Source organism: Aethina tumida, chromosome 3 (genome assembly GCF_024364675.1).
Source record: "Aethina tumida isolate Nest 87 chromosome 3, icAetTumi1.1, whole genome shotgun sequence".
NCBI lineage: Eukaryota > Metazoa > Arthropoda > Insecta > Coleoptera > Nitidulidae > Aethina > Aethina tumida.
In genome coordinates this window covers 19,284,630-19,312,268 of record NC_065437.1, presented here as the reverse complement: position 1 = coordinate 19,312,268, position 27,639 = coordinate 19,284,630, and the positions used below count along the sequence as shown (strand labels likewise).

At 29.1% G+C, this 27,639-nt stretch overlaps 5 protein-coding genes and 3 non-coding genes across 9 annotated transcripts; 4 read left to right on the top strand and 4 right to left on the bottom strand.

The window, feature by feature from the left end:
* The first annotated feature begins 68 nt into the window (after nucleotides 1-68).
* Nucleotides 69-4,190, top strand: LOC109597040 (soluble guanylate cyclase 89Db-like). The gene is made up of 13 exons (XM_049964193.1): nucleotides 69-110; nucleotides 493-618; nucleotides 1,508-1,715; nucleotides 1,773-1,909; nucleotides 1,965-2,204; nucleotides 2,251-2,462; nucleotides 2,638-2,745; nucleotides 2,800-2,968; nucleotides 3,018-3,161; nucleotides 3,544-3,697; nucleotides 3,774-3,883; nucleotides 3,938-4,027; nucleotides 4,080-4,190. The coding sequence occupies exons 1-13, from the start codon at nucleotides 69-71 to the stop codon at nucleotides 4,119-4,121; spliced, it is 1,782 nt and encodes a 593-aa protein (XP_049820150.1). The 3' UTR covers nucleotides 4,122-4,190.
* On the bottom strand, nucleotides 730-801 carry Trnaq-uug (transfer RNA glutamine (anticodon UUG)). The gene has a single exon. It is a non-coding gene; the product is annotated as a tRNA-Gln (tRNA).
* On the bottom strand, nucleotides 1,016-1,087 carry Trnaq-uug (transfer RNA glutamine (anticodon UUG)). Its single transcript has one exon. It is a non-coding gene; the product is annotated as a tRNA-Gln (tRNA).
* Nucleotides 1,302-1,373, bottom strand: Trnaq-uug (transfer RNA glutamine (anticodon UUG)). The gene has a single exon. It is a non-coding gene; the product is annotated as a tRNA-Gln (tRNA).
* A 7-nt stretch (nucleotides 4,191-4,197) lies between the features above and the next one.
* On the bottom strand, nucleotides 4,198-7,027 carry LOC109597030 (trypsin-1). The gene is made up of 7 exons (XM_020012663.2): nucleotides 6,785-7,027; nucleotides 6,047-6,425; nucleotides 5,827-5,989; nucleotides 5,532-5,767; nucleotides 4,892-5,067; nucleotides 4,702-4,756; nucleotides 4,198-4,563 (listed from the first exon to the last, which is right to left on the bottom strand). Exons 1-7 carry the CDS (start codon nucleotides 6,860-6,862, stop codon nucleotides 4,448-4,450), a joined length of 1,203 nt encoding a protein of 400 aa, XP_019868222.1. The 5' UTR covers nucleotides 6,863-7,027; the 3' UTR covers nucleotides 4,198-4,447.
* Nucleotides 7,028-12,535: 5,508 nt separating this feature from the next.
* Nucleotides 12,536-15,460, top strand: LOC109597053 (trypsin-1). The gene is made up of 7 exons (XM_020012687.2): nucleotides 12,536-12,659; nucleotides 12,717-12,762; nucleotides 13,593-13,755; nucleotides 14,134-14,345; nucleotides 14,402-14,604; nucleotides 14,835-14,892; nucleotides 15,095-15,460. The coding sequence occupies exons 1-7, from the start codon at nucleotides 12,588-12,590 to the stop codon at nucleotides 15,220-15,222; spliced, it is 882 nt and encodes a 293-aa protein (XP_019868246.1). The 5' UTR covers nucleotides 12,536-12,587; the 3' UTR covers nucleotides 15,223-15,460.
* A 1,423-nt stretch (nucleotides 15,461-16,883) lies between these two features.
* On the top strand, nucleotides 16,884-20,027 carry LOC109597052 (trypsin-1). Of its 2 annotated transcripts, XM_020012686.2 has the most exons (7): nucleotides 16,884-17,100; nucleotides 18,200-18,251; nucleotides 18,309-18,377; nucleotides 18,870-19,032; nucleotides 19,186-19,391; nucleotides 19,453-19,704; nucleotides 19,883-20,027. In XM_020012686.2, exons 1-7 carry the CDS (start codon nucleotides 17,014-17,016, stop codon nucleotides 19,999-20,001), a joined length of 948 nt encoding a protein of 315 aa, XP_019868245.2. In that variant the 5' UTR covers nucleotides 16,884-17,013; the 3' UTR covers nucleotides 20,002-20,027. The 2 variants fall into 2 exon arrangements, with proteins under 2 accessions (XP_019868245.2, XP_019868244.2); XM_020012685.2 differs by having other exon boundaries at nucleotides 18,200-18,377.
* Nucleotides 20,028-23,144: 3,117 nt separating this feature from the next.
* On the top strand, nucleotides 23,145-27,433 carry LOC109597015 (trypsin-1-like). Its single transcript, XM_020012636.2, has 7 exons — nucleotides 23,145-23,380; nucleotides 25,133-25,244; nucleotides 25,331-25,493; nucleotides 26,190-26,395; nucleotides 26,751-26,956; nucleotides 27,009-27,066; nucleotides 27,125-27,433. The coding sequence occupies exons 1-7, from the start codon at nucleotides 23,315-23,317 to the stop codon at nucleotides 27,244-27,246; spliced, it is 933 nt and encodes a 310-aa protein (XP_019868195.2). The 5' UTR covers nucleotides 23,145-23,314; the 3' UTR covers nucleotides 27,247-27,433.
* Nucleotides 27,434-27,639: the final 206 nt, after the last annotated feature.

Sequence of the window (27,639 nt, the reverse complement as noted above, 5' to 3'; positions counted from 1 at the left end):
AAATTAACGGAGACACTTGTCGTGAAAGCTTTAGTTGAAGAAGTATATTCAACAAACACAGCTTTAACATGTACGGAATGTTATTACAAAGTGTGCAATATTTTGTACAGGTAGGTGTTGTTTTTAATAAATTTTTATGTGGATAAAGCAGTATATTATACTTGTCAGTTAATCCAGAAACGCGTGTCTGGTAATAAAAAGCAAACCCTTAGGGTTGATTTTGGTAACGAAACGCCGAATTTTATCTGTTTAGTAGTGTATCACGTTCGTAACAGGGGGGCCATATATTGTCAAGAAAAGTGTCTAACTTAAGTTGATATAGAATACGGGTGAAATCCTGAATTAAATGGAACTTCCCTTACGTTTAGTCTAACCATGCGTTTGACCCATTAACCTCGATAGACTTAAACGGGAGAAAGAAAATAAAGAAGAATTCTCGTATCGGCACAATGTTGTACATTTATACAATTGCATCTAATTTTTTATTTTTAGCTGGAGTACGGAGAAGACGTGTGGAAAGAAATTGTGGAAGCAGCACAAATCAAACACAGCGTTTTCCATACCCATCAGGTATATCCTGATAACTTTATGTCTGCACTAGCTTCAGCCTGCGCAAAAGTAACTTCATCTTCCTATGACAGTTTCATGAATTTTTTTGGAAGATGTTTCGTCAGATATTTCACAACATTGGGGTAGGTTGCGAAAAACTATATTTCTATAGCAAAATGAAGGTTCCACCGAGATTTGAACTCGGATCGCTGGATTCAAAGTCCAGAGTGCTAACCATTACACCATGGAACCTTTTTGAAGATGATTTTTTTGCATATTTGCTGAAAATTGCATATATAAGTACATATAACATTTTTCTATATGTATTTGACCTTAAGTTACACCTATATTTAATTGATATTGAGGGTAAATCAAAATGTTCATTGAATATTTTAATCAATTCCCCTGCGGGTCAGATAATTTGTTCTAAAATATATATTAAAATAGCGATTTAAACTAAAAAGATAGGTTCCACCGAGATTTGAACTCGGATCGCTGGATTCAAAGTCCAGAGTGCTAACCATTACACCATGGAACCTCCTTGAAGATGATTTTTTTGCATATTTGCTGAAAATTGCATATGCAAGTACATATAACATTTTTCTATATGTATTTAACCTTAAGTTACACCTATATTTAATAGATATTTAGGGTAAAACAAAATGTTCATTGAATATTTTAATCAATTCCCCTGCGGGTCAGATAATTTGTTCTAAAATATATATTAAAATAGCGATTTAAACTAAAAAGATAGGTTCCACCGAGATTTGAACTCGGATCGCTGGATTCAAAGTCCAGAGTGCTAACCATTACACCATGGAACCTCCTTGAAGATGATTTTATTGCATATTTGCCGCAATTTTATTACATAGGTCAAAAGTCATAATATTGATTGATTAAAGACAGTAAATGTAATTAATGTTAATTATGTGTTATCACTGCAAACCAATCCTATTAGCAACACTCTTTAAGGTATGATGTAACTGTAAAGGCAACTGGAAGACACTTCACTGATTTTCTTGAAAGTGTAGATAACATTCATTCCCAGTTTATTTTTACTTACCCGAAAATGAAAAGCCCATCGATTTATTTAACAGATATTGATGCAGGCGGTTGCATCTTAGTATACCGAAGTGGACGATCTGGATTCACACAATACGTTATGGGTAAAAACAGTATTTAATAATAATATATTGATTTTACTGAAAACTTAAAACACATAGGTCAACTTCAGCAAATTGCAAAGGACTTCTTCAATCTTTCTCTTAATGTTAAGGTTCTGGACAAAGCGAGTTCAGCCAGTGGCTCAAAAAACACAGTTATCGTAACTTACAGATTGGATTTCGATAATAAAGCTTATGTAAGTAAATACACACTCAATACATGTTTGTGTTATTCAATATAATAAATTATAGATATTACATAAATCGAAAAGAGAGTCCTTCCATCAATACAAACAATTATCGGCATTTCCTTGCTCCCTATTATTGGAATTATTTCCCTTCGGTATAATCATTAATCCAGATATGAAAATTATGGGTGGTGGAGAAAAGTTGGTGGAAATTTGGAGAGGAGAGGAAAGTTTCCTGAATAAACCTGTCATTAAATATTTTAAACTCAGGAGACCCAAAGGCATACCTTTCAACTGGAAAAATGTAAGGATAAAACAAGTGTGAATACATTTTAGTAATTGGATTTCAGACACTCAATTTGAGGGCTGTGATGTTTGAATTAGAATGTAATAGAGGATCCAGCGATTTCACTTTGGAAGCCGAACATACTTTAGATGACGAAAAAGAAAAGGAAAAAGAAAAAGGAAATTCTCCACAGCCGGGTACAAAAAATATTTTACTGAAAGGTCAAATGAAGTATATAAAGGACATCAATGCAATCATTTACTTATGCAGTCCAATGTGAGTGAAACATTATATTCTCTCTTTGTAAGCTAATTTTATAAATTTACTATATGGATTTTGATATTATTTTCACTAATAGGTAGTAGATACTTATGCGAGTGCTACCTGTGCGAAGCAGGGGCGGGTATACTAGTTGTTACACTTCTATTTGTAGATAAAACTGATTTTTTAGAATAAATGATTTGGATGAATTACCAGACCAAGGTATATATTTAAATGATTTAAATCATCATGGATTAAGTAAAGAAATGGTGCTGGCTGGTTGGCAACACAATTCAAAGTCTGGTTTGAATTTGTTCTAATTTTTACTAAAAACTCACATAGATATTTTTAGATTGGAAATGATGTTTGACAAAGCTGAAGAAAGGTCTGATGAACTACAAAAAAGTTACGAACTACTGGACACTTGGAAGAGGAGAGGTGACGATTTGTTATATTCAATGATACCTAAAACCGTGGCTGATAGACTGCGTACCGGTCAATCCCATTTAAGTACTTGCGAGGTAACATTCTTGATGCTGTAATTTAATTTTTTGAATAACAATTTTCTAGTCATTTGACAGTATTTCCATTATGTTCTGCGAGTTAGTTGGATTAACATCCAAGACTGTCGAAGAAACCATGGAAATGGTTACAATAATGAATGCGGCATTTTCTTGCTTTGATGCTATAATGGACAGATTTAGTGCTTATAAGGTAAGTTTTCCAAAAAATTATTTAATAAGGGATGTTCTTACATTATAAACTAGTATTAAATGTATAATATATTTTATATATATATATATATATATATATAAGGATCTAGGATTACTAGTCAAACTAATTTGTTTCTAGCTAGTCAATTTCATCCTCTCACATTTTCTGAAAATCCTACGTAAAAGCTTTAAACAGTAATTGTATTAATGAAATGTAAATGAAAGGTAAAAAAGTTAAAAAGGCTGTTTATAAGAATATAAAAGAGGCAGACTTAAAAAAAAATTAATTACTTAAGAAAGTCTACATGGTTAAAGCATTATGCAAATCTTTCGTTTAAGTTAATAAGCCATTCATTAGTACGTTTTCTACAACATTTTTTTAGGTAGAAACTGTCGGACAAATATATATGGCGGCCAGTGGAGCCCCAGAAAGAAGGGAGGATCACGCAGAACTTATTGCCAATGTTGCTCTCACAATGATTCGAGAAGTGAAGGAAATAAGTGTTCCTTCTGGAAAAGGAGTGGATATTCGAATAGGTCTGTAGCGTGTCTATTAATTGAGTTTTCTTTGAACAATAAAAGTAAAACTTTCATTCCAATCCTATTTACTTAGGAATTCACTCCGGATCTGCAGTGGCTGGAGTTGTAGGATTAAAAGTTCCCCGATACTGCTTCTTCGGTGATACAATTAACACTGCGTCAAGAATGCAATCAACAAGTTTGGTAATGTAATATTATTTGACTGGAAGTCAGATTAACTTACTAACTTCTTTTCAGCCGGGAAAAATTAATATATCGTCCGGAACGAAAAAACTTCTCAAGCCGGATAAATTCAAGATAGAAAATCGAGGAGTTGTTCAAGTGAAAGTAAGTTACATCACAGATTCATGTGAATAGTTTTAATTAAATTCATTTTTAGGGTAAAGGAGAAATGAATACGTTTTGGCTGTGCGAAATATAACAACTTGTGGCCGTTTTAGTTCTGTGTAGATAATGAAAAATAAAACTAAACATTTACGGTTTATATTTATTTAAACAATCTGTATTGCGACAAATGAATCAAAGAAGTTTGACTTATTATTTACCTAAGTCCCCTTTGAAGTTTTTAGTTTATCCCTTGTTCCACTTGATAAGTTCCTCTTCCGAATAGATTCACAGCCTGGCGTTCTTTTGACTTTTTCGTACGATTAAGCCTGAATTCGGTATTGATGTCTTAATAAAACCCATTCTCACAAACAAACATTCTTGCACTGTTGATCCAATACACAAAATAAATAAATAATCCGTTTAACAGTAACAAGCGTCCCTTGTGTTACTCTTTATCCACGAAACGTAGCGGTTAACACGTGTGTACACACCCGGATAATTTGCTTCAGCACAACCTTCACCCCACGACACGACGCCTGAAAAAGAAACCGTTGAATAACGTGATAGTAATACTGAAAGTTTGAATCGTATTGCATTACCAAGACTTCATTTACATTATTCGTATATTTTTACAAATTATTCTTTTAATATACCTATATATTTTTTTAACTTACCGGCTATTTCATGCACAAGATTATTAACCACATGAAGAGGTCCTCCACTGTCACCCTAAAAATAGACACATCAAAGGAAATTATTTATATGCATAAAGTAGGTGCGCCCAATTTATTGTGAATACACACACTAACAGTAAATTAACAAAAAATACGTGTGCTAATAAAATTAAATTAATTATTAATGTACCTGACAAGAGTCCTTTTGTCCTTGGGCATATCCTGCACAAAGCATATTCTCAGTTATTCTACTTCCGTAACCCGTTTTCCTGCAATCAGTATTAGACAGAATAGGCACTTCAACTTCCCGAAGCTTATTCGAAACTTGTCCGTGTTCCTTTGTTGCGCCCCAGCCAACAGCAATGCCTGAAACAATTTATAAAATTTAAATATTAATTCGGTAAATAAGTCAAATAAAACGGAATATTAGATTCCATTTCATGAAACAGGCTGCCCCAAAGTGTGATTTAGTTGAAAGTTAAGACGTTATTTCTGTAGTATTTTAGCAGCATTCGTGCCCTTGCGGCGTCCTTTCACGGCGGGTTAAACTTGATTACATATTTATGTATTTGGGAGAATTTTATAGATATTTCGTGTCATGGGATAATAAATATTATAGATGTATTTTCCGGTTTTATCTTTTGGTAATAAGATCCCAAGAAGTGTATTTTCAGAACATGTGTCATATTATATTTCAACCACCTATGTATTCGGGATATGTCGTGAACTACGTAATAAATAAAATGGGAGTAAACAAAGCCATCAAAGAGATGTATGAATATCAAGCACAATCCTAAAGATATTATAACAAAGAAAATTGGCTTCAATACCAGTAAATCCAGTAAAGCTCTTCCCTGTCTGCGGTAAACAAACCGGTTTTAGTAAACCCGCTACAGAAACTTCATTATCCAATTGTAATATGGCTATGTCATTATTGTAAGTTCCTCCTTGACCATACGATCGATGCCTGATTATTCGTTTTATTTTCCTCGATATCGTCTTTGTTTCGAACGAATTGGATCTGTCATGGTCCAAAAACACTGCCGTTAATCTTTCTCTAGAGAATCTGAAATGTCATCTTTAATTTAATATTCGTTGACGATTTAGCAATCTTATTAACCTTACCCATTTACGCAATGCGCCGCCGTCAGAATATATTTGTTATTAATTAAGGACGCCCCACAATAAAATCTATTATTGTACATCAGAGCGGTCATCCAGGGGAACTCGTTCACTTTCGTTTCCACTCCGCCAACAATCCTAGTTTTTTTATAAGTGATTCCACATTCTAATGGAACATACAAATTTCAATAAACACCATATATAAATGCAAAAGCAAACTTACTGCAGGAAGGACATTTCTGTGTAGGAATCGGAGCTGCAACAGGAGGATTGGGAGTGGTGGACTCGGGTGGACGGATCCCAACGATTCCCAGAAACCAATCGACCACACCTCCAACTTTATTTGTTTGATTCGGTTGAAAAAATTCCTCGTTTGTTGCGTTCTCCAGATGTAACTCCTCAGACATCACTGTCTGGTTAAACAGTTCGATATCTGGATCTCGTCTAGGTGGAGGTCTCTTTGTGGTAGGCCTCTTGGAAGGCCATCCTGGTGGTACTCCCGGTTCATATTCTACCGGGGCAGATGTCGGTTTTGGTTTGTGGAGATGTGTGATGATATTGTAGTTGCTGTCTATTAATATTTTTGCCTTTTCTGTCTCGTTCTATAAAATAATACATAATAAAACTTCTGAAAGTTACATTTTAAAACTTTATGTACGATGCTAGATTTTTAAATTATTACATATTACTTTTATATTAAAATAAGATTTTAAATCTGTATTTACATGCAAAATAAAAAAATCTAACTAACAAAAATAAACTTCAAACATATGTTTTTTTATTGTTATAACAACAACAAATGTGCGGTTACGGGTTTAAGAAATATAATTATATTGCTGCCATTAACTATTTAAATTATCTTCGTCCGATTTCACGCGTGATTTTCGTAATTATACACCAGTCGTAAAACACAAACGAACCTCGACTAGCTGCCGAGATTCAAGAATGAAAAAGTTATTACCTGACTAGTGCTTTCGCTGCATTGTGCCCAATTAGGAATGGCGAACAACAAAATAAGCGTATATGTATGATAATGCATCACTATGCTAATTAAAATTGAAATATGCAGTCTTTAACAACACTACACTATATCACAGATCCATTTAAGTTGATAGTCGCTTATTAACTGATGTCCGCCAGTAATCTATGCAAAACTGACCAAAAGAAGTAGGTAAATAGGTGGCGATCCGCCATCCGCATTGACAATCCGGAAGGTTTCTAATGAGATCGACTTCGCTCTTCTCATTCACAGTAATGTACTGGCCCATCAAGGTACAACTCTGCACTTTATTCAGTTGAAATTTCAATTAATTTAAATACGTTAATGTAGGGCAAGGATGACGCAGATTACAGTTGTAGAAACGAAAAATTTATCATGATAATCTAAATATCATTCACTCTTTCGCTTGCATAATTTCATAATTATAAGTATTTTAATACATTACAAACAGTTAAAAGTATCTAGAGACTTTATAGAATTAAAAGTAATTTAAAGAGTCATCAAAAAAATTATTAAGAAATCCACATACTTGTTTGAAAAAATCACTAAACAATATTAGAATAATAATTCTAAGAAAATCTAATATATAAAACAATTAAAAAATTTAGAGAAATTTATTTATATTTATAAAATTTAAAATAAAATTCAAGACATAATAAAAAGGTTGAAGTAATTAATTTAACAAATTATGCTGTATATTATTGTATAAAAAATGTTTAAAAAAGTGTATATTTAAAAAATCTATTGAATATATTTTCTATAAGATACTAAATAAATTTCTAAAATTTACGATTATTATAAAAACAAAAATATTTTGAATATAAATTTAAGAGAGAGTGTTCAATTAAAATAGTAAAAATGGTAAATTTAATTAATAATAAGTAAAATTTTTGATAATTCTGTAATAAAACATGTCTAATCAATTTATTATAAATTATACTAAGTTAAAAATGTTTTAAATAAAAATCTATGAGAAAATTTTTAATTAAATTTGTAAAAAACTGTAATAATATTAAGTATTTTAATGAGCATTAAATTTAAATAATAATTATAATAATTCTGTAATAAAAATGCCCAATCAATAAATAATAATGGTAATAATAATAATAATAATAATAATAATAAGATTATATTTATTTATAGATACTAATAATAGAATGATAATATAAATATCTAATATAATTAAATTGTGAAGAAATACTAAATATTTAAAAACCAAAGTAAATAAAATATTAAAAAAACAATTTAGAGCGTAACAACATCTGTATAGTATAATAAATTCCAAAGAATTACGGTGGACGAGACATGAGTACAATTTAAAATTTTCTCCTAAATGTAAGTTAATGAGACGATTAAAATTTAAATCACAAACATACAAACTCTCAATTTTACACAAAAGCAACAAGTACTAATATTTTATGAAAGGTAGAAAGGTTTTATGGGATAAACGATTGTTATTTAATTTATTTTTTTAAACACCTGTTTTAAATTATTTAATTTTATGTTTTGGTAATACGGTTCTGTTCGACGAGTTATCAACAGAATATTTAATTATTTTCACTTGATACGTGATGCTGATTACAGGCAATTATTCTTAGGCCGAGAACTAATCGGAAATTTAAATATTTACGAATTAATTCAGAGAAAGTAGTCGTTGTTTGCCAAATTTAAAACCAAAAAAAGATGAACATTGTAATCAGACCGGACTTTAAAAGTGTCACGATTTTCCCTGTACAGTCAATTTGTATAATATTTAAGACGAAAGATTTGCGTAATACTACACCTTAGGTTGTCCCAATTAATTTTAATTTTTTATAAATAAACAATAGAAGAAATAAGAACACTGAAAAATAAGATTGAAACATATTATTTTTTTAGTATACAGTTCAATTACATATTAAAATTCTGCATATTTCTAATTAAATGAAGTTTAAATTATTATTTAACATTTTATTAATAAAATAATATAATCAATTTTATGTTCAGTAAATAATACCAAATAATAAATAAATATAATAAAATTATCTAGGAATAACAAAACATTAATTTAATTACATACGTATGAAATAGTTGAGGAACTGAGTAGACCATTCAATAAATTTCCTGTCTATTATTCAAATAAGGCATATCGGGAATTATGTAAACAAACAAATGCAGCAACAATAATATTTATGTATGGAAATTAGAGCAATTTGAAAAAATTAGACGCAGTTATTAAATGGTTGATTTTGACATTGGCAAGCGATAACACCGATTTGTGCAAATTTTATAATGTGTAGTGTGACCTACAATTTTATTTAATATAATGATGGACATTTGCATAAATGCATTATTGCAGTTTTAATCTTCGTTTTGAAATAATGTACCCTATTTAAGATAAATTATAATAATTACTCATTTTACAGTAACAGACGGATTTTATTATCCGCCAAATTGACTCATTCCTAGAGTGGGTCAAATGCATTTAATTAAACTAAATACTTACACTAATATCAAATATTTATACAAACAATTAAAGCAAAATGGATAAAATATAGGTTATCAATGACTAATAAATCTGATGTTACCAATTTTATTTGGGAACGGAATGACTGAATTTAAAGAATAATTAATCCCAAGTGACTAATATCAATTATAATTGTTTTTTGGAAACGAATATAAATAATAAACAAAGATAAATGTCCCAGAAACTATTGACAAAAGTTTTAAAAGTATCATTTCATCATCCTTATTTATTCAGGGAATTATCTGAATTAAATATTGTCACACATGATTACTTAGTAATTGTTCATTTTGTTAGCACTAAAATTATAGTCAACCTTTCCCCGTGTAATATTTAATAAAGTTTACATTGCCTCACATATTTTTATCTAGCCTTTCTAACCCAAATTTATTTTCCACATAAATCATTGGAACCGAATATTAATCCCACGTTTAATAAATTTTTTTTAGTGGAACCCGATCACAAAAATTCTTTACCTTGACTCACATTTGAAAGATAAATTATGCCAGTGTGACTGCAAATAAAACCTTGAAAGGTCGTCTTTTGTTTATTTACACGTCTATCCCTGTTCACTGCAATTTCCTCCATATCCTTCGATTTATCGATATATCTGCATATTTATCGTATATGAAAAATGTGCGTGTTAGTTTGGAAAGTTTTCAAGTTCATTTTAATATGTTGCCACTATTGTTTGGAAAATATGGAATATTTTTAATAATTGAATCATCATTTCGGAAAAAAATTAAGACTTAAGGTCGCACCACAAATTATTCAAATTCAAGGTTCTTTAATGTGTTTAATTAATGTACCCTATATATCTGGCGCAACTTGACATGGATCTGATTTTAGTCAGAAATCGAAATTGCTTTCTCCGTAAGAGAAAATTTTTATTAATGTTTATAATGACAATAATTAAAAATAATAATGATATACGTACATTACAATTAAATGAAATTGCCACAACATTGTCTTATTGGATAAAATGTATTTATATTGAATGTATGTTATAATATAATGCTAATTTTTCAACAAGATATTGTATATAGGGTATTGCTAATATTTTTCAAAAAAACGTTTCAAAAATACTTGTAGGAGTATTCCTGATTTTTTATGAAACAATTAAAATGGCCTATACCTAAATTCAATAGTTTTTGAATTATTAATTTATTTTTCAAAAATTTTGACATATTGATCTAACTTAATGTTTGTAATTTTCCAATTTTGATACAACAATAATAATATTCATTATTTACTTTCAGATCATCAATCAGTTAAAATTTTTGGTGTAGCCATTTGATTTGTAATCACATGTAGAATTTAAAATCTAAACATACAGTGTTTCATCGAAAATAACAAGTTGAGGAGACTTCAGTCGAAACCGGAAATCAAATTTTGTTCAAAATAAACTAGAACTGTAGTTCTCGTCATGTTACAATTGCTGTAAAAATTTCAATTCAATACTTTTTCAGTTCTTCATAAACTTCTAATAAATAAATAAAGTTTACCTTTTATATTTTTTATTTTTTACTTTTTTGAGCTACTCCTAGTAAATCATATCATGTATTACAACTGACAGGTACTAATGTAAAATTTGCCAGCCTATTAATAAAAACTCAAAACGACAAAAAACAAGTAAAGCAAAACTTTTCAAGTAAGAAGTAAGTTTTTCGTTACTTTTTCTTATTTTGTAGATACACAACGACACAGTATAATTTGATTATTTATCTATTTTTCTTTCAATACTTTCAATATTATCATTATTATCCACATTTACGTTTTCTTTCAGATATTTCCCCAGAAAGACATCTAAAGATGTCAAGCAGGAGTATTTGATAGCTATACCAAAAATAATATTATGGGACTTATCCCCCGCCATCTCTCAAAATATTATCTGGAAATGACAATTAAATTTAGTATTATATTTTTCACTGAAATTATAATTAAATGTAGATTGATTTTTTGTCAGACATTTTAATTTGTTTTAAAATCCATTGTCATTTTTCGCTTCCAGAAGAATGTGAAATTATTATCTATATTTACCTCTGAATTCACTGAACGAGTAAAATATTTTATGGCCTATATTTATTTGTTTTCAACGTTTTTTGAATTTTACAACAATTCACATCCATTTCATGAAATATATTCTTATTTCTAGTTTCTATATTATTGAATTAATAATTATATGCTCATAATTTTAATTTAAAAAATATAATAATTATGTTTTATATAATTAAAATTTGATAATTATTAGTAATAATAATAAAAAACTAAATGTATTTGGTACATTTATAACTATCATATTCTTAGAAATTTCAAAGAAATTAAAGATATGGAATTTTCAGAAAAAGTATTATTAATCTATAAACCTATTTGTTTAAGAAATTGAGATCAAAAACAACTTAATCGATGTTTTCTCTATAAATTCTTATATAAATAAAATGAATGATATATTTTTCCATCTTAATGAATATTATTTATAAGATACATTTTTTAAAATTACTAAAATCTGAACATCAGATTAAAATTAAAAACATGAAATATTAATTAAATTACCATTTAAAATGTTTAAACAACTCATAAATTTATTCATTTATAGTTTTTTATATTAATTTATATAATAACAAAAATGAATATTTATTTTTATATTATATTCCAAAATTAAAAAGTTATTGGGTACTAGTTAAAAATATATTTTTCTACTCTAATATATGTTTTTCTTAAATTAATACTACTTCTCTGCTCTCTGTATATTAATAAAGTAAAATATGTATAATAAATATTAATATTAAAGAATAATAATAATATTAATAAATATGTATGCATATTTAACAAAAAATCTCAGAATAAATTAAGCTCTTAAAGCTCTTAAAAACCTTTAGAATCACTTAAAATTGTTACATTTCCGTCATTATCATCAGCGCCGTGCCCATTTCAATCGATTGTTTTGGTCCGCATATATGAATAAATTACAACTGCATTATGAATATCGACCGAGACTGAATATTATCTTAAATACTGTTGCGTAAGTGTGTCAAATGTGCATATGCATCGACCCTGACTGCATATAACATCCCTAGACATTGAATAATATGTAGGTGTGATCAGCTTTACATTATTGAAAATGGTCAAGGCAATTCTCCCCCCTTATAACATTGAAACAATACTGAACTATGTATAAAAATAAAATTTACTATTGGGTTTTTAATTAGTTCGTAAGTTATTTCGTTTAGTTAGTTTTAGTACATCATCCACAAAATTAAAATGGCTTTTTTCAACACTTTTGCGTTAGTACTTTGTGCGTTCACCATTAGTGTTTTTAGTGCACCGTCTGAGGTATTTTCAATTTTTTTGAGGAGTTGTGCGTTTGTGTTAATGGTTGTTTTTGTTTAGGAAAATCGAGGGAGTTTCAGAGTCCGACGAAACGTTTGTGACTGTGGTACGTAAAATATATGGCGAAGTATCTTTTTTATGTTATAATAAAATGTCGCCTCTTTTTTATACTTAATATTTTTCCCAATATTTTCAGTTTTTGTTATGGGAATTTTATTTAAATATCTGCTAAATTAAAAGAGTACTTATATTTTAATTATTTTAGATATTAGTCGGGAAATATTAGCTAAAGGTATTAAAATTTCAGAAATTTATATTCCAAATATTAAAATAATGGCAATTATTTAAGGTTTCCTTTATACCTCCTACAGGCTGAATACCAAATTAAATGTTATTTATGGCGACAAATTTTAATACTTTCCTTTCGTATGAAAATAATTTTAAATATTGCACACGAAACAAGGCTCATAAGCTTTTTTAATTGTGACATAATTTCAAAATAAATAAATAAATAGAATTTCATTTTTAAATTTGTGATATCTGAAATTATTTTAATTATTATGTTTGACATTATTACATTGTTTAAATCAGTAAAAGCTGTCGTTAAAATCAAAGTTGAAGCTCCGTGAACTGAGACGTGACTCACTTAATGTCAGTTGCTTCATCTAAGCTTTTATAAGTATTTATTCGAAAAATTTTGTCCTATAAGTTTATAAACACATATTTTCATTAAAATATATATATATTATATAATTCCAAACATATAAACATAAAATATTTATAATTGACTAAATTTTTAGGAACATACGATGTTAAAACATCACAATTAATATTGTTATTTGAGTCACCACAACAATAGAATATATATAAGAAAAACTATAAATTGATCTTGTGAATTTTCCATTAGTTGATTTAATTATGTTACATCTATTCCAGCTTGTGGCGTAAGCAACAGACAGATGAGAGTAGTTGGTGGAGAAGTGACCAAAATTAATGAATTTCCTTGGATCGGCGGGCTCAGTAAAGGAGGCGAATTTCTATGTGGGGTGACCCTAATTACCAAGAAGCACGTTATTACAGCAGCTCACTGTGTCTCTGGGTAAGTGCTAATTTTTATTTTATATAAACCTCTATAAGATACTGTTAATTTGATTAAACGCATTCTTAGATAACCGCAGGTTATTAACCGTGAATTTAATTTAATATTAATTGAATTACCGGTGGATTACTTAAAACGAAACGTTTAAAGTTGTTGGAAACTTTGTGCGAATGAAATTAGCAAAAAGTTTCATTATACAAAATTACATAAAGTTTGGGGTGAATGATCAAAAGACCTTTTACCTTGTTGAATATGATAATTGATTTAAAAAGATTCAGTCACCTACTTTGAAGAGAAATTCTATATGATTACACAAAGACATTTCAAAAGCAAGATTAACGTTCCTCAAATTACACATAAATATTATTCATGTTTCAGTTTTGACATGAGAGAATTGAACATTGCCTTCTCCGACCACGACAGAACCGCCGTCAATCGTTTCTCCCGTATAACCGTACGCGGCGTGAAGAAAATTAGAGAACACGAAGCCTTTGATGCTTATACATACAACAACGACATCGCAGTGCTGGAACTGGACGAACCTGTTGACTTCGGTTCTTCAATACAGCCAATCTGTTTACCGGAAGCAGGTACATTCCTGTAAAAGATATGTTTACTACGAAACTGTCAATGTTTTATTGCTCAGGTGCCGACTATTCAGGAAGAATTGCCCTTGTAGCGGGATGGGGAAGAACTGCAGAACAATCTAAACCATCCAACGTATTGAGAAAAGTTGCTGTGCCAGTGTGGAGCAAGAAAGAGTGCATCAGCTCCGGCTACGGAGAAAGGAAGATCTCAGAAAATATGTTTTGTGCCGGCTATCCTGACGGAGAGAAAGACGCCTGTCAGGTAATCAAACAAAATAATATAAATAATTTCTGATTTCAAGACAATGAATCTAAGTTATAACTTGTGAATTCTTGCACACAGTTGTGACCATCAAATTCACAAATATTGACCTCACTGAATGATTCTAATAATTTATTATACTGCATTGTTTTTATTGGAACACTAACAATTAAATATTGGCGACATCGAATAAATTAACCTTGCCTAACATTTCGAAATTGTCATTTTAGGGAGATAGTGGCGGACCTTTACACATGAGCAATGAACTTGGAGATATGGAATTAATAGGTGAGCACACACGTGACACATTTAACGTACCTGCTTAAAAACAAAACGAAAAATTATATTCCTCATGATATGAATTTTAATTTTGGTGCGTAAAAATTCAAATTAAGTTGAAGAGAAAGTGCCTTCCAACCAATTTCGGTAGCTGAATCGATTAATACCTAAATTACCATATTTAATAAATTAATGGTTTTGCTTGTTTCAGGTGTTGTTTCGTGGGGTAGAGGATGTGCCAGGCCCAATCTCCCTGGCGTATACACCAAAGTAACGAACTATTTGGACTGGGTTTATGAAACTTTAAACGGCGAATGTGTCTGTAACAGGAAGGTTTAGTAACAAACGTTCCTCAATTCAATTGTCTAGTCTAATGTGTTTAGAATCGATTTATTGTTAACTATCGTCCTATTTACGTGGGCGTTGCTAAAGAAATATTTTAATGTTGTAAAACTTACCGACTGATAAATTTAGTTAAGTGAAACTGTTTAGATAATTAAGTAGAATTTGAAATATGTGCCAAAGATACCTACATATATAATATATATTGTAATTTAAAAAATGGTTTTATTTCTAATATTTCATTATTCATTAAATTCTTTACAATTTATTATAAATATGACAATTATAAAGTATTTCCTTAATTAAATATAGTTACAAATATAAAATCAATTTTAAAATATAAATTTATAAATTTTATACAATTTCACAAATGCTTACCATATCTAGATATATTCAAATAGTCATAGTAGCTATAAAACATTAACAATAAATACAGAGATTTTTATAAATTGGGTAAAATACTAAATAAAGAGAAAATACAAATACAATACAATATATTTGTTAAAATATATTTAATTGGCATTAAAAAAAGAAAATGTCTTAATAATAATTTATAAGTTCTTGGCACGTGATAATTAGTTTTTTCTTGCTTCGTTCCTAATGGTACTGATTAAAGTAAAAGTGCTGTAAGTGAATTAACAAGTGATTTACCAGTATTCTACTTTATATACTACGAATGCTTTTACTAATAATAAAAACTCGTAAATATTATTAAGCGATGTGAAAAGCGAAGTCACGCAAGACAGATTAAAATACAATTCACGAACAGCATGTCCCAGAAAATTTTGCCGGGTTTTATTTAATAACAAAATTGGAATTATATACGAATATAATTGGGAATTATTAATTAAATGTGTAAAATTACAAATGACTCTTATTACTAAATGTAACCTACATATTTAATATAGCAAAACTTTTTTAAATATAATATATATGAATAAAATCTATAAGTCGTGTTAATATTATAACATGTAGCATGTTTGTCAATACATTCTAAAATGAAAATATCATCAAAATTCTAAATACACACACGGAAAATATTTGGTGAAACATAAATTATATTTTAAACAAAACTCTTATAGAATTCAAAAATAAAATTTTTCTGAATTAAAACTGCCCACTTAAAAGCGAAACACTCTCATTTTTTCAATTGTAAATTGTAATATTGTTGAAAATTAAGAAAATTTGTGCCATTTTGACTACTTAATTAAAAAATATATTCATAAGAACAATATATCAGTTTACAATTTACAACAACTGCAAATATATAGTTTCTGTATTTTAATATTAATTACTAACTTTTATAACCAATTTGAGCTTTAAATTAAAATTTCTTTTGTAACGGTGTTATCGTCAAAACCACAAAAAGATTGAGAAAGTCGCCATTTCTTCAACTTAAACGCATTCTTAATAATAAAACTAACAGCTGTAATTAATTAAAATTCCGTCAGAATTTATTGGAAATGAATTTGTTCCGATGAACATTAGGAAACGTTCCAAAAAATTTCCCCCCAAAAGAATGCCAAAACACCCAACCACTCAAAGGATACGATGACGTATAAATCTTTCCTATGCGAAGAAAGTAACACTACAGAAGTACAGTGAAAGACTGAACAGTCCCCTAGACGGTGAAAGTACCTCGTGATGTACAAGTCACTGTCGATTTTCTTTGAACCAAATTATTTCAATTGTTTATAAAACATTGCGCCAAACGTGCGAAGTCGTTTTAGGTTAAGTTGACGTGTTTGATATAGCTAACAGACGCCTAGGATGAATTTGTAATCTAAAATGAAAGTGAATTTTAGTTTCAATTGCATCTGTTTTCTGTGTTGGATATCGATTTTGGCATGTGTCCAGTCAGAAACGTTTAATAATGTAAGTATTAAAATCTTTCATTAATATCAAGACAACACTGTCTTATTCAATTTTATTACGTATTAAAAATTACTACTTATAATTAGTAAAAAAAATTTAAAAAATATTTTTTAATGTTTATTTGAAATTTATTTATTACATTAAATTGTGTCATCAACAGAAACATGTCTATTAAAACTACATCCCAATTTTACTGCACCTCTTCAGCTGTATCACTTCTGTAACTATAATCACAAACATTTAAGTTTGGATTAAACTCAAGTCCTGCCGGACATTCGAATTTGTATGGCGTCCCGTTGCTGCACTCATAAAATATTGTGCAGTTTTCCGGATCCGGTATGTAAACAGGATATTCACCATCTACTGGTGGACATACAACTAAAAAACATGAAGTTAACATCAAAGCACACATGTTCAAAAGTAAAACTTACTGTTAGCCAGAACACACGAGGAAGAAATGAGACATAAAAATACGAGCAACTTCATATTCTCCGATTCTTTGTAACTTTAAATGCATGTGATGTTTTTGCAAATGTTTTATTAGGTTTTTATATAAAATCATATCAGATAAAAGCATAGTTGTACGTTTTATCACTTTGTTGTGTATTATGTATCAAATGTTTACTCTGTTAAGTTTTTCTGCGTAAATCAGAAAACAAACACGGATCATTCCGCAATTACATTGTATTTTAATTTTATGTAATGCACGAACTCTTTGAAAACCATTCTTTGTAGTATACTTCTTCGAAAACTTGGTTTAATAAAGAAAAATCTATTTCTCGGAAAAATATAATGTGTTCAACCATCGACCTACTTGAAACAAAATGTAATAATTTTTAATAAAATATAAAACCTAACCTACATTGGTAACATACCTTATATCTCAATTTCGTTGTTTCTCTGTAGACTCCTAACGGCCTGCACATAGTTGTAAGATATGAATCGTAATACATATTTGAAATTCGCTTTCCCGACAAATTTCATATAACAAATCTTATATTTTGTAGGCACAGTAAAAAATGAATAATTTAACGGTTAAAATTCTAGTGACAATTTACTGTTTGGTATAATGTTTTATGGGTATTTGTTTTATTTACAGAACGACGTAGAATTAACGGCAAACACGTCAACAATTGCAAGTTATAGAAAAGGCAAGTTTTTATTTAATCAATTGGCTAGTATAACGAGTTTTTTCTCTCCTGCACCAGTTGTGGAAGCAATTGCTGATGTAGATGAAGAAGAGGATGAGGAAGACGAATCTAAAAAATGTACATGTGGTAAGGCTTAGATAAATTATTCGTGTATGTTTAATAAAAAGATGCATTATTGATAATTAGTTATTTAAACAATGGTACGCATTTAAAAATTGGTGGATGCGACGGTATAAATTATAAAGCGACCTTTCAAATGAAATTTTATTTTATTTTTTATAAACGTAAAACTATTTTAATTTTTATAAAATTTACATAAGAGGATTATTTAAATTAATATTAATTTCCAAGAAACTTTTCAATAATTATAATGACATTGCTTATTCTGTAAAGAGAGTTTTGTACGTTGATTTTCGTCCTGCTACTCCTTGTACACTAATAAATTTGGTAATTTAACGTTACTCTAGATTTTATGTGTACATTCCTCGATGGAATGAGTAACTGCGAGACGTTCAACCTAAATCCTAAATCAATAAATGAAGATAAATTTTGTAATTTTGAAATTTCATTAACATTGAAAATTTTGCCAATAATTACCATGACTTATTTATGTTTTAGAATGTGGTCTTTCGAATCAAGAGAACCGCATTGTTGGTGGACAAGCGACAGGCATAAACCGCTATCCGTGGGTAGCCAGAATCGTATACGATGGTCGTTTCCATTGTGGCGCCTCGCTACTCTCCAGCGATTATGTGCTCACAGCTGCACATTGTGTTCGCAAGTAGGATATTACTTAACAAAGTCTCTTTTGTCAAACATCAATTTAGCTACAAAGTCGGCAATAATATTTATACAAAAGTTGTTAGAAATAGCTTGCTCTAACTAAATGAAATGCAATATTGATTTACAAAACGTTATAATATTAAATTTTCAGGTTGAAACGTTCAAAAATACGAATAATACTCGGTGATCATGACCAATCAACTACGACAGATGTTCCAGCTAAAATGCGAGCCGTAGCTGCAATTATAAGACATCGCAATTTCGATTCAGACTCGTATAATCACGATATTGCCCTTCTGAAGCTGAGGAAGCCGGTCGAGTTCACGAAAAATATCAAACCAGTTTGTCTCCCAACCTGTAAGTAAACTTTTTTAAGTGATTTAATTTTAAAATTTAATATATTTGTGCTCTTTTTTAGTATCAGAACCTGCTGGTAAGACTGGCACCGTGGTAGGATGGGGAAGGACAGCGGAAGGGGGAATGTTGCCTAACATTGTTCAGGAAGTGGAAGTTCCTATATTGACATTAGCGCAATGTAGGGCAATGAAATATAGAGCATCGAGGATTACTTCCTACATGTTGTGTGCAGGAAAAGGCTCCATGGACTCATGCCAAGGAGATAGCGGTGGCCCATTGCTCGTACACAATAAAGACAAATTTGAAATCGTTGGTTAGTAAAGACTTTCTTAAAAAGTGATTTATTTTGTTTGAAATAATATTATCATCCGAGAACAAATATATTGTATATACATTTGAACTCTCCACGTGTGTTATCCGTAAAAGCTATTTTATGTATTGAATTTAATCAGCTTTTAAGCATAATAACTCAAGTATTGTTATATTTTTAGGTATCGTGTCATGGGGAGTAGGATGTGCGAGACCTGGTTATCCTGGTGTTTACACGAGAGTTTCCAAATACCTGAATTGGATAAAATACAACGTACAAGATTCCTGCATATGTAGTTAAATTATTTTATTTATTTATTTTTTATAATAAAAGCGACTTAACCACAGGCCTCGTCACTGAATAAAAATTTGTATACCCCATATGTGCCTCTTGGCATCGGAAAAATTTATTTTGTTTTGCTTGAAAATGAACTTGAAATATTGCACAGTGGTCCAGTCGAAGAACTAACTAAAAAACTCAGGTTAGTTCATAAACAACATTTTTTCCTAAAAAGGTTCTTAATTTGAAAGATTGATAAATAAAAATTAATAGTATGACTATTAGACTAAATATTAATAAAGAAAATTTTTAAAATATCATAATAATTACATTATAACTACAAATTATTAAAATAAAAAAATCTCAAAGTAAAGCTCCAAGATACCGATGTAAATTAGTCTAGACTTTAATAATATAATTTGATAACTTCTCAAATTAGAGAAATTAACAATAAAAAATGACGTTATATCTTAAGCAATTTTAAAATGTGTACTGCTTTTCTTTCTCCTTTCAATTATTTGTATCAATGTGACATAAAAAGCCACACATTCTATCATCCAGAACCATAGTGCGATGTAGATAAATAACAAAGATGGTAAAAATACAGTCAAACCGGTATTGAAAATTACTTATAATCTTACAAACATGCTAAATGGAAATATTAAAGTACAAAAGAAGGAACAGGTTAAGTTCATTGACCTGTGTCAACTATAAACAATTTGACATTTACCAAAATAACGCATAATTCATTTGTATTTAATGGCACAACATCATTTCGATGGTATTGACATTAGAAGACGGTCATCATTGGTATTTCGAAGAATTTAAATAAAAGCGATTCGATTAAAGATTAAGTCTAGACCACATTCTTAGAACGATTAAATGTCTTAAGAAGAATGATTTATAAAGGACGGTCAATGGGAAACGTTTACAAGAACATGATTTTAGAATTATAAGTATGATTCAACTTATTGATCGGAATAATTAATTTTAAAACTTCGGCACTAACAGCCTCATAATTTATTTTATAAAACCTTATATTAAACTGATATTTTATATTAATTTACAACGAAATATCCCCATAAAATTTGTATTTTTCGTCCTATTTCAACAAGCATTTTTTCAATTGTAAAACATGAAAATATACACATATGATCAAATTGCCTCGATTTTTAGTAATTTTTAGGCCAAAATAATAAAGAAATTGGTTCGGCGGATTAAGCACCCAGTATATAAAAAATTATGCACATTCATAATTCTGTAGAAAAATTAAGTCATATTCTTCTTAAGAATTTACTTTTTTTAAAGTAATCTATGGAATAAACTCAAATATAATACAAGTTATTTTAAAACACAAATTTTAGTAGTAATGGCTCATATGACGAATTTACCCCAGAACAATTATGAAGAGAATCACAAATTTAGAAAAAAAAAATTAATTAATTCATTAATTAGTATAAGTATATTAGTAAAATATTTCATTATTTTTGGAAAATTAGATAAGTTGTGCTATTTTTGACAGTTTATTTCATAAACTAATTGAAAATATTATTTTCAATTTTTCCAGGGAATTATGAATATGATAATTTCTTTATAAAATTTAGAATTTACACATTTCAGAGGGTGCTTAATCCAATTATGTAGTTAAATTTGTTATAAAAAATTTGCTAGTATGATTTCTTCAATTTTCCTGCCTAAAAAAATTACCTACAATGTTTTGGTTTTGTATAAGTAGATATTTACGCTTTACAACTGAAAAGTTTATCGAAATCGGACAAAAAAATACAAATTTTATGGCGGTGTCCCGCTTTCAAATGGGCTCCACTGTTTATAAAACTGATATTTTAACTTAATTTGCTTAACGTATACTTTAAATCTAAATTTTGTATATATAAGTTTATCTGAACAAGGGCTGTTGAACGTAACACTGCAAATGTTAGTCATAAACATATACTATATTTTGAAACATCGCCCGTTAGTTATTACAAAAAACTGTAATAACAAGAACAGAAAAATGGATCACACTTCTTATCAAAAGTTGGAATCTTAGATCTGAATATGGTACAATTGTTATTGCAATACCTACTACTACATAAAAAAATACGATTTCTCAAATACAACACAGTTATTATGTTTTTTTCTTAGAAATGATAAACATATTTTTTGGATTGGAATTTCCATTGTAGGATTTCTGGTAAACTGTTGATTGAATTAAATTATAATTTATGACCTACATTAAAATAATATATAAATCTATGTTTCAATGTAAGTCATTGATCATTTTTTATTAATTTAATTATCAGTCATATATTTTGATTCTTTCAAAACCGACTGATAACATGGCGATTTTCCAGATCTTTTTCCTTAAATAGTGAAATTAATGTTTCAATTATATTATTTTACACGATAATAATATTATAACTACTTTTGATATCGATTTGGCACTAACGTATCATTAAAATTTAATTGATATAATCCACTTGAGATATGAATTTTTATTTCGTAGGTTATTGACTGCTAACAACCTAAGTCAACCTTGAATATATTATGAAGGGTAATTTATTGCCTTGGAGTTAAACTTAGTAATCTTAAATGTGGGTGGTATAATATGGTAAATAAAATGAAGATTTAAAAATCATTTTAATTGATGACATATTTTGTAATGTTATTTTTTTTTTACTTTGCTATGTATATAATACATTATTTATTATTTAATCATTTGAGTTGAAAAGTATCTCACTCAATAACGAAACAAAAAACTTATTAATGTTGTAATAATTAAATTTAAAAAATAAAGAACGTTTTTTGAAATTCTTATTTACAGTAAAGTGAGGGTTTAGTAATTTTCGACCAACACATGCCCATTAAAAAGGATTGTTCACTTCCAGTTATCCGGTATCACTAAGATCATATTACGAAGACATTTTGATTATAAATTATTCTTCAATGCATTTTAATAGTCAGTGACAGTTGATTAACGTATTGATAAACGGAAAAGGCAGAGCCTTAAACGGGCACATAGTGTCGTAACTCAATTGAAAAGCTAACAGAGAACGGTCCGACTACGTTTCATTAAAGCCACATGTCTTCGAATGGACGTTTGATTATTTACTGTAGCAGTGGTATTGTGAAGACCGACCTGTGTTGTTACAACAGATGTAGCTCTAATGATATATTTGATCGACCGGAATCCGTTGGCTTCAGGTTGTTCCTTCTGACAGTTGAAGACCAGAACCAGACAGTACAGCAGCACCGAAGACCGATGTTATTGTGAAAAATATAGTTGTGTCGTTGTTGATACTAATTAAGTTTATGGATTGTTTGAACATACGATATGGCCAATCTGTACAGTTTTACTTTAGTGCTCGCTCTGTGGATTTATTTTGTAGAAAGTGGAAGTGTAAGTAAGTCTTAATACTTAATGTGCGGATTTGATAGTTCGTGACTTCAAGCAATTTGTTATGTAATCTGTATTACATGTTACTTAACAATGTCAAGTTCATTGTCAAAAATTATTATTTTCACGATTCCGGGGCTTTTATCCGATTATTTTTAGAAGATTTAAAAACAGTTCATTTCATTTTGGTGTTATTAGTGTTTAAAATAAATAATATGAAATGTATTTACAAAATTATAAAAAAAATATTTTTAAAATTTAATTTTAAATAAAATAATAATATTATTTACTACTAAACTATAAATAATTTTATATATGCAAGTTTATTAATTATTTCTCTTTATCTTTATAATATTTAATATTTATTTTATATTAACGACTTCTCTAAAAATATTCTTACATTGCTTTTCATGTTATGTAAAAAATTAAATTCAATTGTTATAATGATAATCTATAATCAAAATAAACACATTTTTTAAAATAACCTTATTACTATAATAAATATAATATAGTTTTATTATATTAAGTTTTTTTTTTTAATTCGAATATCAAAATACAATTAAAAATAAAAAAGTTTTTATAATTACCCAAATGTACTAAAGGAATAAATTAAGTAACACCTACAAACAATTAAAATATTTAAATATTCTTTCGGTATAATTAAACAAGATTTATGAACATCTGGGTTAATTCTAAAACATTGATTTATTTTCTTTTATAAAAGCTCAAAGTCATCGAAACCGGTTGCAGGAAACTAAGTGGTCAAGACATTGAAAATAAAAGTACTCTTAACTCTTGTTGTTTAAAAACATCTTTAGAAAATGATTAAATTCTTCTTAATTGAAACTAGCATCATAACTAATTACCTTCTTACCTTTCCATTAATTAATTATTAATTAATGTCATTTCGTCTTAATTTACTGGATTTTACTCGAGAATCAAGTTTGATTCTTTATAAAAAAATTACAAGTAAATACACAAAATTAAGTTAGTAATAAATAAATATTACAATTAAAAGTTTAGATGTTTAAATTTTTTATTAATCAATGTATCATCAACTGATCTAAAATGTATTGTGTGTGAAACCGTTAAATATTTTAATTATCATTCTATAAGTGTCGTAGGTGGATTTTAACAGTAAGAATTTCGACAACCGTTTCGTACAATAGATATAGCTTTTTACATATGTAATGAATATTAATACAATATTTTCAATGTGTCTTTTAAGTAATTGATACGCAGGAATGTGAAACTATTAAATTTCGGGCTAGTTAAATTTGAATACTACATTATATTTAAATTTATACTGTCATTTCAGAGGATAATGAACTTTTTAATTTCAACCTTGCAGGACAATAAAATAAATATATCTTTTTTTCTTTGAGCTGTCTTGTTACTAGCTTATTCATAAATTTACATTAAATTTTTTACTTATAAGTTTTTAAATACAAACATATTAGTAACTTAAAAAGTTTTTCCATTAGTATAAAAATTATTAAATAATCAATTAATTTAACTTTAAGAACAATTAAAATTAGATTTTCAGTCTGCAATATTTTAATTAAGTTTCTGCTTAAGGAAATTGTAGAATATAATTTATTTATCAGATTGAATAAATTCATGTCCATCTAGGAAATTTTATTTTTTGTCATTTAATTTACTCCATCACTATTATCAGTTTCCTGTCATTAATGACCATAATATGCAAAAATTATAAAAGGATACGTCACATTGGTTTGTTGTTATTTGCTTCAGGTCCAATTAGATGATAATAATCAGTTAAAGAAAGTATTTGGACCAAAATTCGGAAATTACGGAAATCATCCACCTCCGAGACATGATACGCCTGCATCTTCATGTAGTTGCAGTAAGTATGCCATCCAACATTTTTTAATTAATTGAATTTTCCATTAAAGAATTCCTGCCTCTCACTGACTGAAATTTTAATCGTAGCTTGTGGAGAAAGAAACGAAAACAGCAGGATAGTTGGCGGAAAACCCACCCAAGAAAATGAATTCCCTTGGATGGCTCGCCTCTCTTATTTTAACCGATTCTACTGTGGCGGAATGTTAATCAACGACCGTTACGTATTGACTGCTGCTCATTGTGTTAAAGGGTAATTATTATTTTAATACGTGGCTGTTTATGCAATTAATCTTTTTATATTACAATACTTTACAGTTACTTCTTTCATAACCTGAATGTTTGTATTAAATTAAGTAGATAATAAAACTTTTGTTGTGAGATAAAATTCTTAATCTACTACAACTTAATAACTTCATTACATACTCTTATTATATTTCCTATATATTAATTATCTGGTCTTTTTAAATTATTTTTATTATAATGCTTATGTTTTAATTAGAACTATTCTGTCACTTAAAATGGATATGATGAAACAGCTTAACAGTAGCCAAGCTACAAATAATGAATAATGTATTAGCTGCGTAAAAATTCTCAATCGCACGTTTACACCAGTAAAACAAATTGACGCACGTAATGCGAATATTTTGCACATCAGTGACATGAAAGTTAAAAAATGCAAATTCCTTGTCTTAATTAAAAACCCGTTATCAATTGAGTAGCTTTCTCTGCCATAATTCTAATATATGTGACCATGCACTGACACGATATTAAAACTAATATAATCAAAGGCCTAGATACAATTATTTTTTAATTATTTAATCAGATTTTTGCCAATAAATGTCCCAAAATGTAATAAAAAATGTTTACCCACTAAGTGTTTTTATCGCAGATGAAGGCAATAAGAAAAGATGATCGGATGGATATCCAACGTGTCGGTCTGTTTCAGGTTCATGTGGTTCATGATCAAGGTCACATTCGGAGAACATGACCGCTGCAACGACCAGAAGCGACCGGAATCGCGTTTCGTGCTGAGGGCCATTGCGGGCGCCTTCAGCTTCCTCAACTTCGACAACGACATCGCGCTGCTCAGACTCAACGACCGCGTACCCATCACGCAAACAATTAAACCCATCTGTCTCCCCAAGAACAAAGGTGGGTACTTGTCATTACTCGTAAACTAATAACCGTTTCAGAGTTATTGCTTTTTTAATAGTTCCAAATGTACGTTTAAAAAGAAAGGACAATATTAAACTGTAAATAGATTTTAAATGAACAGGTATTTGCATAATGATTTGTTTGACTTCAGTGTTTACAATAAGTATAGTTGTTGAAAGAGAATATTTTAATCTCAATATTGACTTTTCTCTTTTCCAAAAATGGTGTTAAATAAACATATCAGTGACTCCCAAGAATCAACTAAAACACTTTTCTAATAACGAATAATTTTTATACGAATTTCTAAACCAGGTTATTTTGTTTTTAATTGCAACCTAAATTTTTGTCCCAGATGAATTGTACATTGGTCGAATAGCAATTGCGTCCGGTTGGGGGACGCTTAAGGAAGATGGAAAACCATCGTGTATTTTACAGGAGGTGGATGTTCCAGTAATCAGTAACGAAGAATGTAGAAACACCAACTATTCGGCGAAGATGATTTCGGATAACATGATGTGTGCTGGATACCCACAAATTGGAAAGAAAGACTCTTGTCAAGTCAGTTTAATTGTTAATATTCGTATTAGTTTTTATAAAATTAATCTTTTAGGGAGACAGTGGTGGCCCATTGATTACAGAGAAAAAGGATCAACGTTATGAATTAATAGGTATGGTCAAGTTTCGCTGAAAATTATTAAAGATTTATTTCATAATGTTCAATTTTAGGAGTTGTCTCTTGGGGTAATGGTTGTGCAAGACCAGGATATCCAGGCGTGTACACAAGAGTGACTAGATATCTTGATTGGATATTGGAGAATTCCAAGGATGGATGCTTCTGCGAAGACTGATTTTTATTTAATACTTTAAAATAGGAGTGATGTGATATAAGTAGTGAATTTGTATCATTTAATTTGACGAAGTAATAATGCCTTCCAAATTCTAACTTAAAATTATTTATGTTATTTAAGATTAGATTCGCAATACTAGGTAGAATAACAAGCCAGTTGCTATAAATTCAATATAAGTTAACAAATACATTTTGTTTCATTATTTATTGAAGAAAAATAAAGACAGCTTCTAGCTTGTATAAAAAATAACCCTACAGAAGAGAGGGATAAAATCCAATGAGAGTTTAAGAGTTTAATTAAATATTGATTTAATAAAAAGTCCCTTAACAAAAATATCAGTCAGATTCAGTTTTAAAAGGGATTACAACGTAAAGAAGATTATCGCCGATTAAT

Coding starts and splice junctions, on each gene's coding strand:
- LOC109597040 (XM_049964193.1), top strand. CDS start 69: ATGTACGGAATGTTATTACAAAGTGTGCAATATTTTGTACAG. Junction 1,910..1,964: donor ATTTCGATAATAAAGCTTAT/GTAAGTAAATAC, acceptor AATAAATTATAG/ATATTACATAAATCGAAAAG. Junction 2,969..3,017: donor CCCATTTAAGTACTTGCGAG/GTAACATTCTTG, acceptor ACAATTTTCTAG/TCATTTGACAGTATTTCCAT.
- LOC109597030 (XM_020012663.2), bottom strand. CDS start 6,862: ATGCATTATCATACATATACGCTTATTTTGTTGTTCGCCATTCCTAAT. Junction 6,426..6,784: donor GCAGCGAAAGCACTAGTCAG/GTAATAACTTTT, acceptor ATTATTTTATAG/AACGAGACAGAAAAGGCAAA. Junction 5,990..6,046: donor ACAGAAATGTCCTTCCTGCA/GTAAGTTTGCTT, acceptor ATGTTCCATTAG/AATGTGGAATCACTTATAAA.
- LOC109597053 (XM_020012687.2), top strand. CDS start 12,588: ATGGCTTTTTTCAACACTTTTGCGTTAGTACTTTGTGCGTTCACCATT. Junction 12,763..13,592: donor ACGAAACGTTTGTGACTGTG/GTACGTAAAATA, acceptor CATCTATTCCAG/CTTGTGGCGTAAGCAACAGA. Junction 14,893..15,094: donor TGGAGATATGGAATTAATAG/GTGAGCACACAC, acceptor TGCTTGTTTCAG/GTGTTGTTTCGTGGGGTAGA.
- LOC109597052 (XM_020012685.2), top strand. CDS start 17,014: ATGAAAGTGAATTTTAGTTTCAATTGCATCTGTTTTCTGTGTTGGATA. Junction 17,101..18,199: donor AGTCAGAAACGTTTAATAAT/GTAAGTATTAAA, acceptor TTTTATTTACAG/AACGACGTAGAATTAACGGC. Junction 19,033..19,185: donor GCTGCACATTGTGTTCGCAA/GTAGGATATTAC, acceptor TTAAATTTTCAG/GTTGAAACGTTCAAAAATAC.
- LOC109597015 (XM_020012636.2), top strand. CDS start 23,315: ATGGCCAATCTGTACAGTTTTACTTTAGTGCTCGCTCTGTGGATTTAT. Junction 23,381..25,132: donor ATTTTGTAGAAAGTGGAAGT/GTAAGTAAGTCT, acceptor TATTTGCTTCAG/GTCCAATTAGATGATAATAA. Junction 27,067..27,124: donor TCAACGTTATGAATTAATAG/GTATGGTCAAGT, acceptor GTTCAATTTTAG/GAGTTGTCTCTTGGGGTAAT.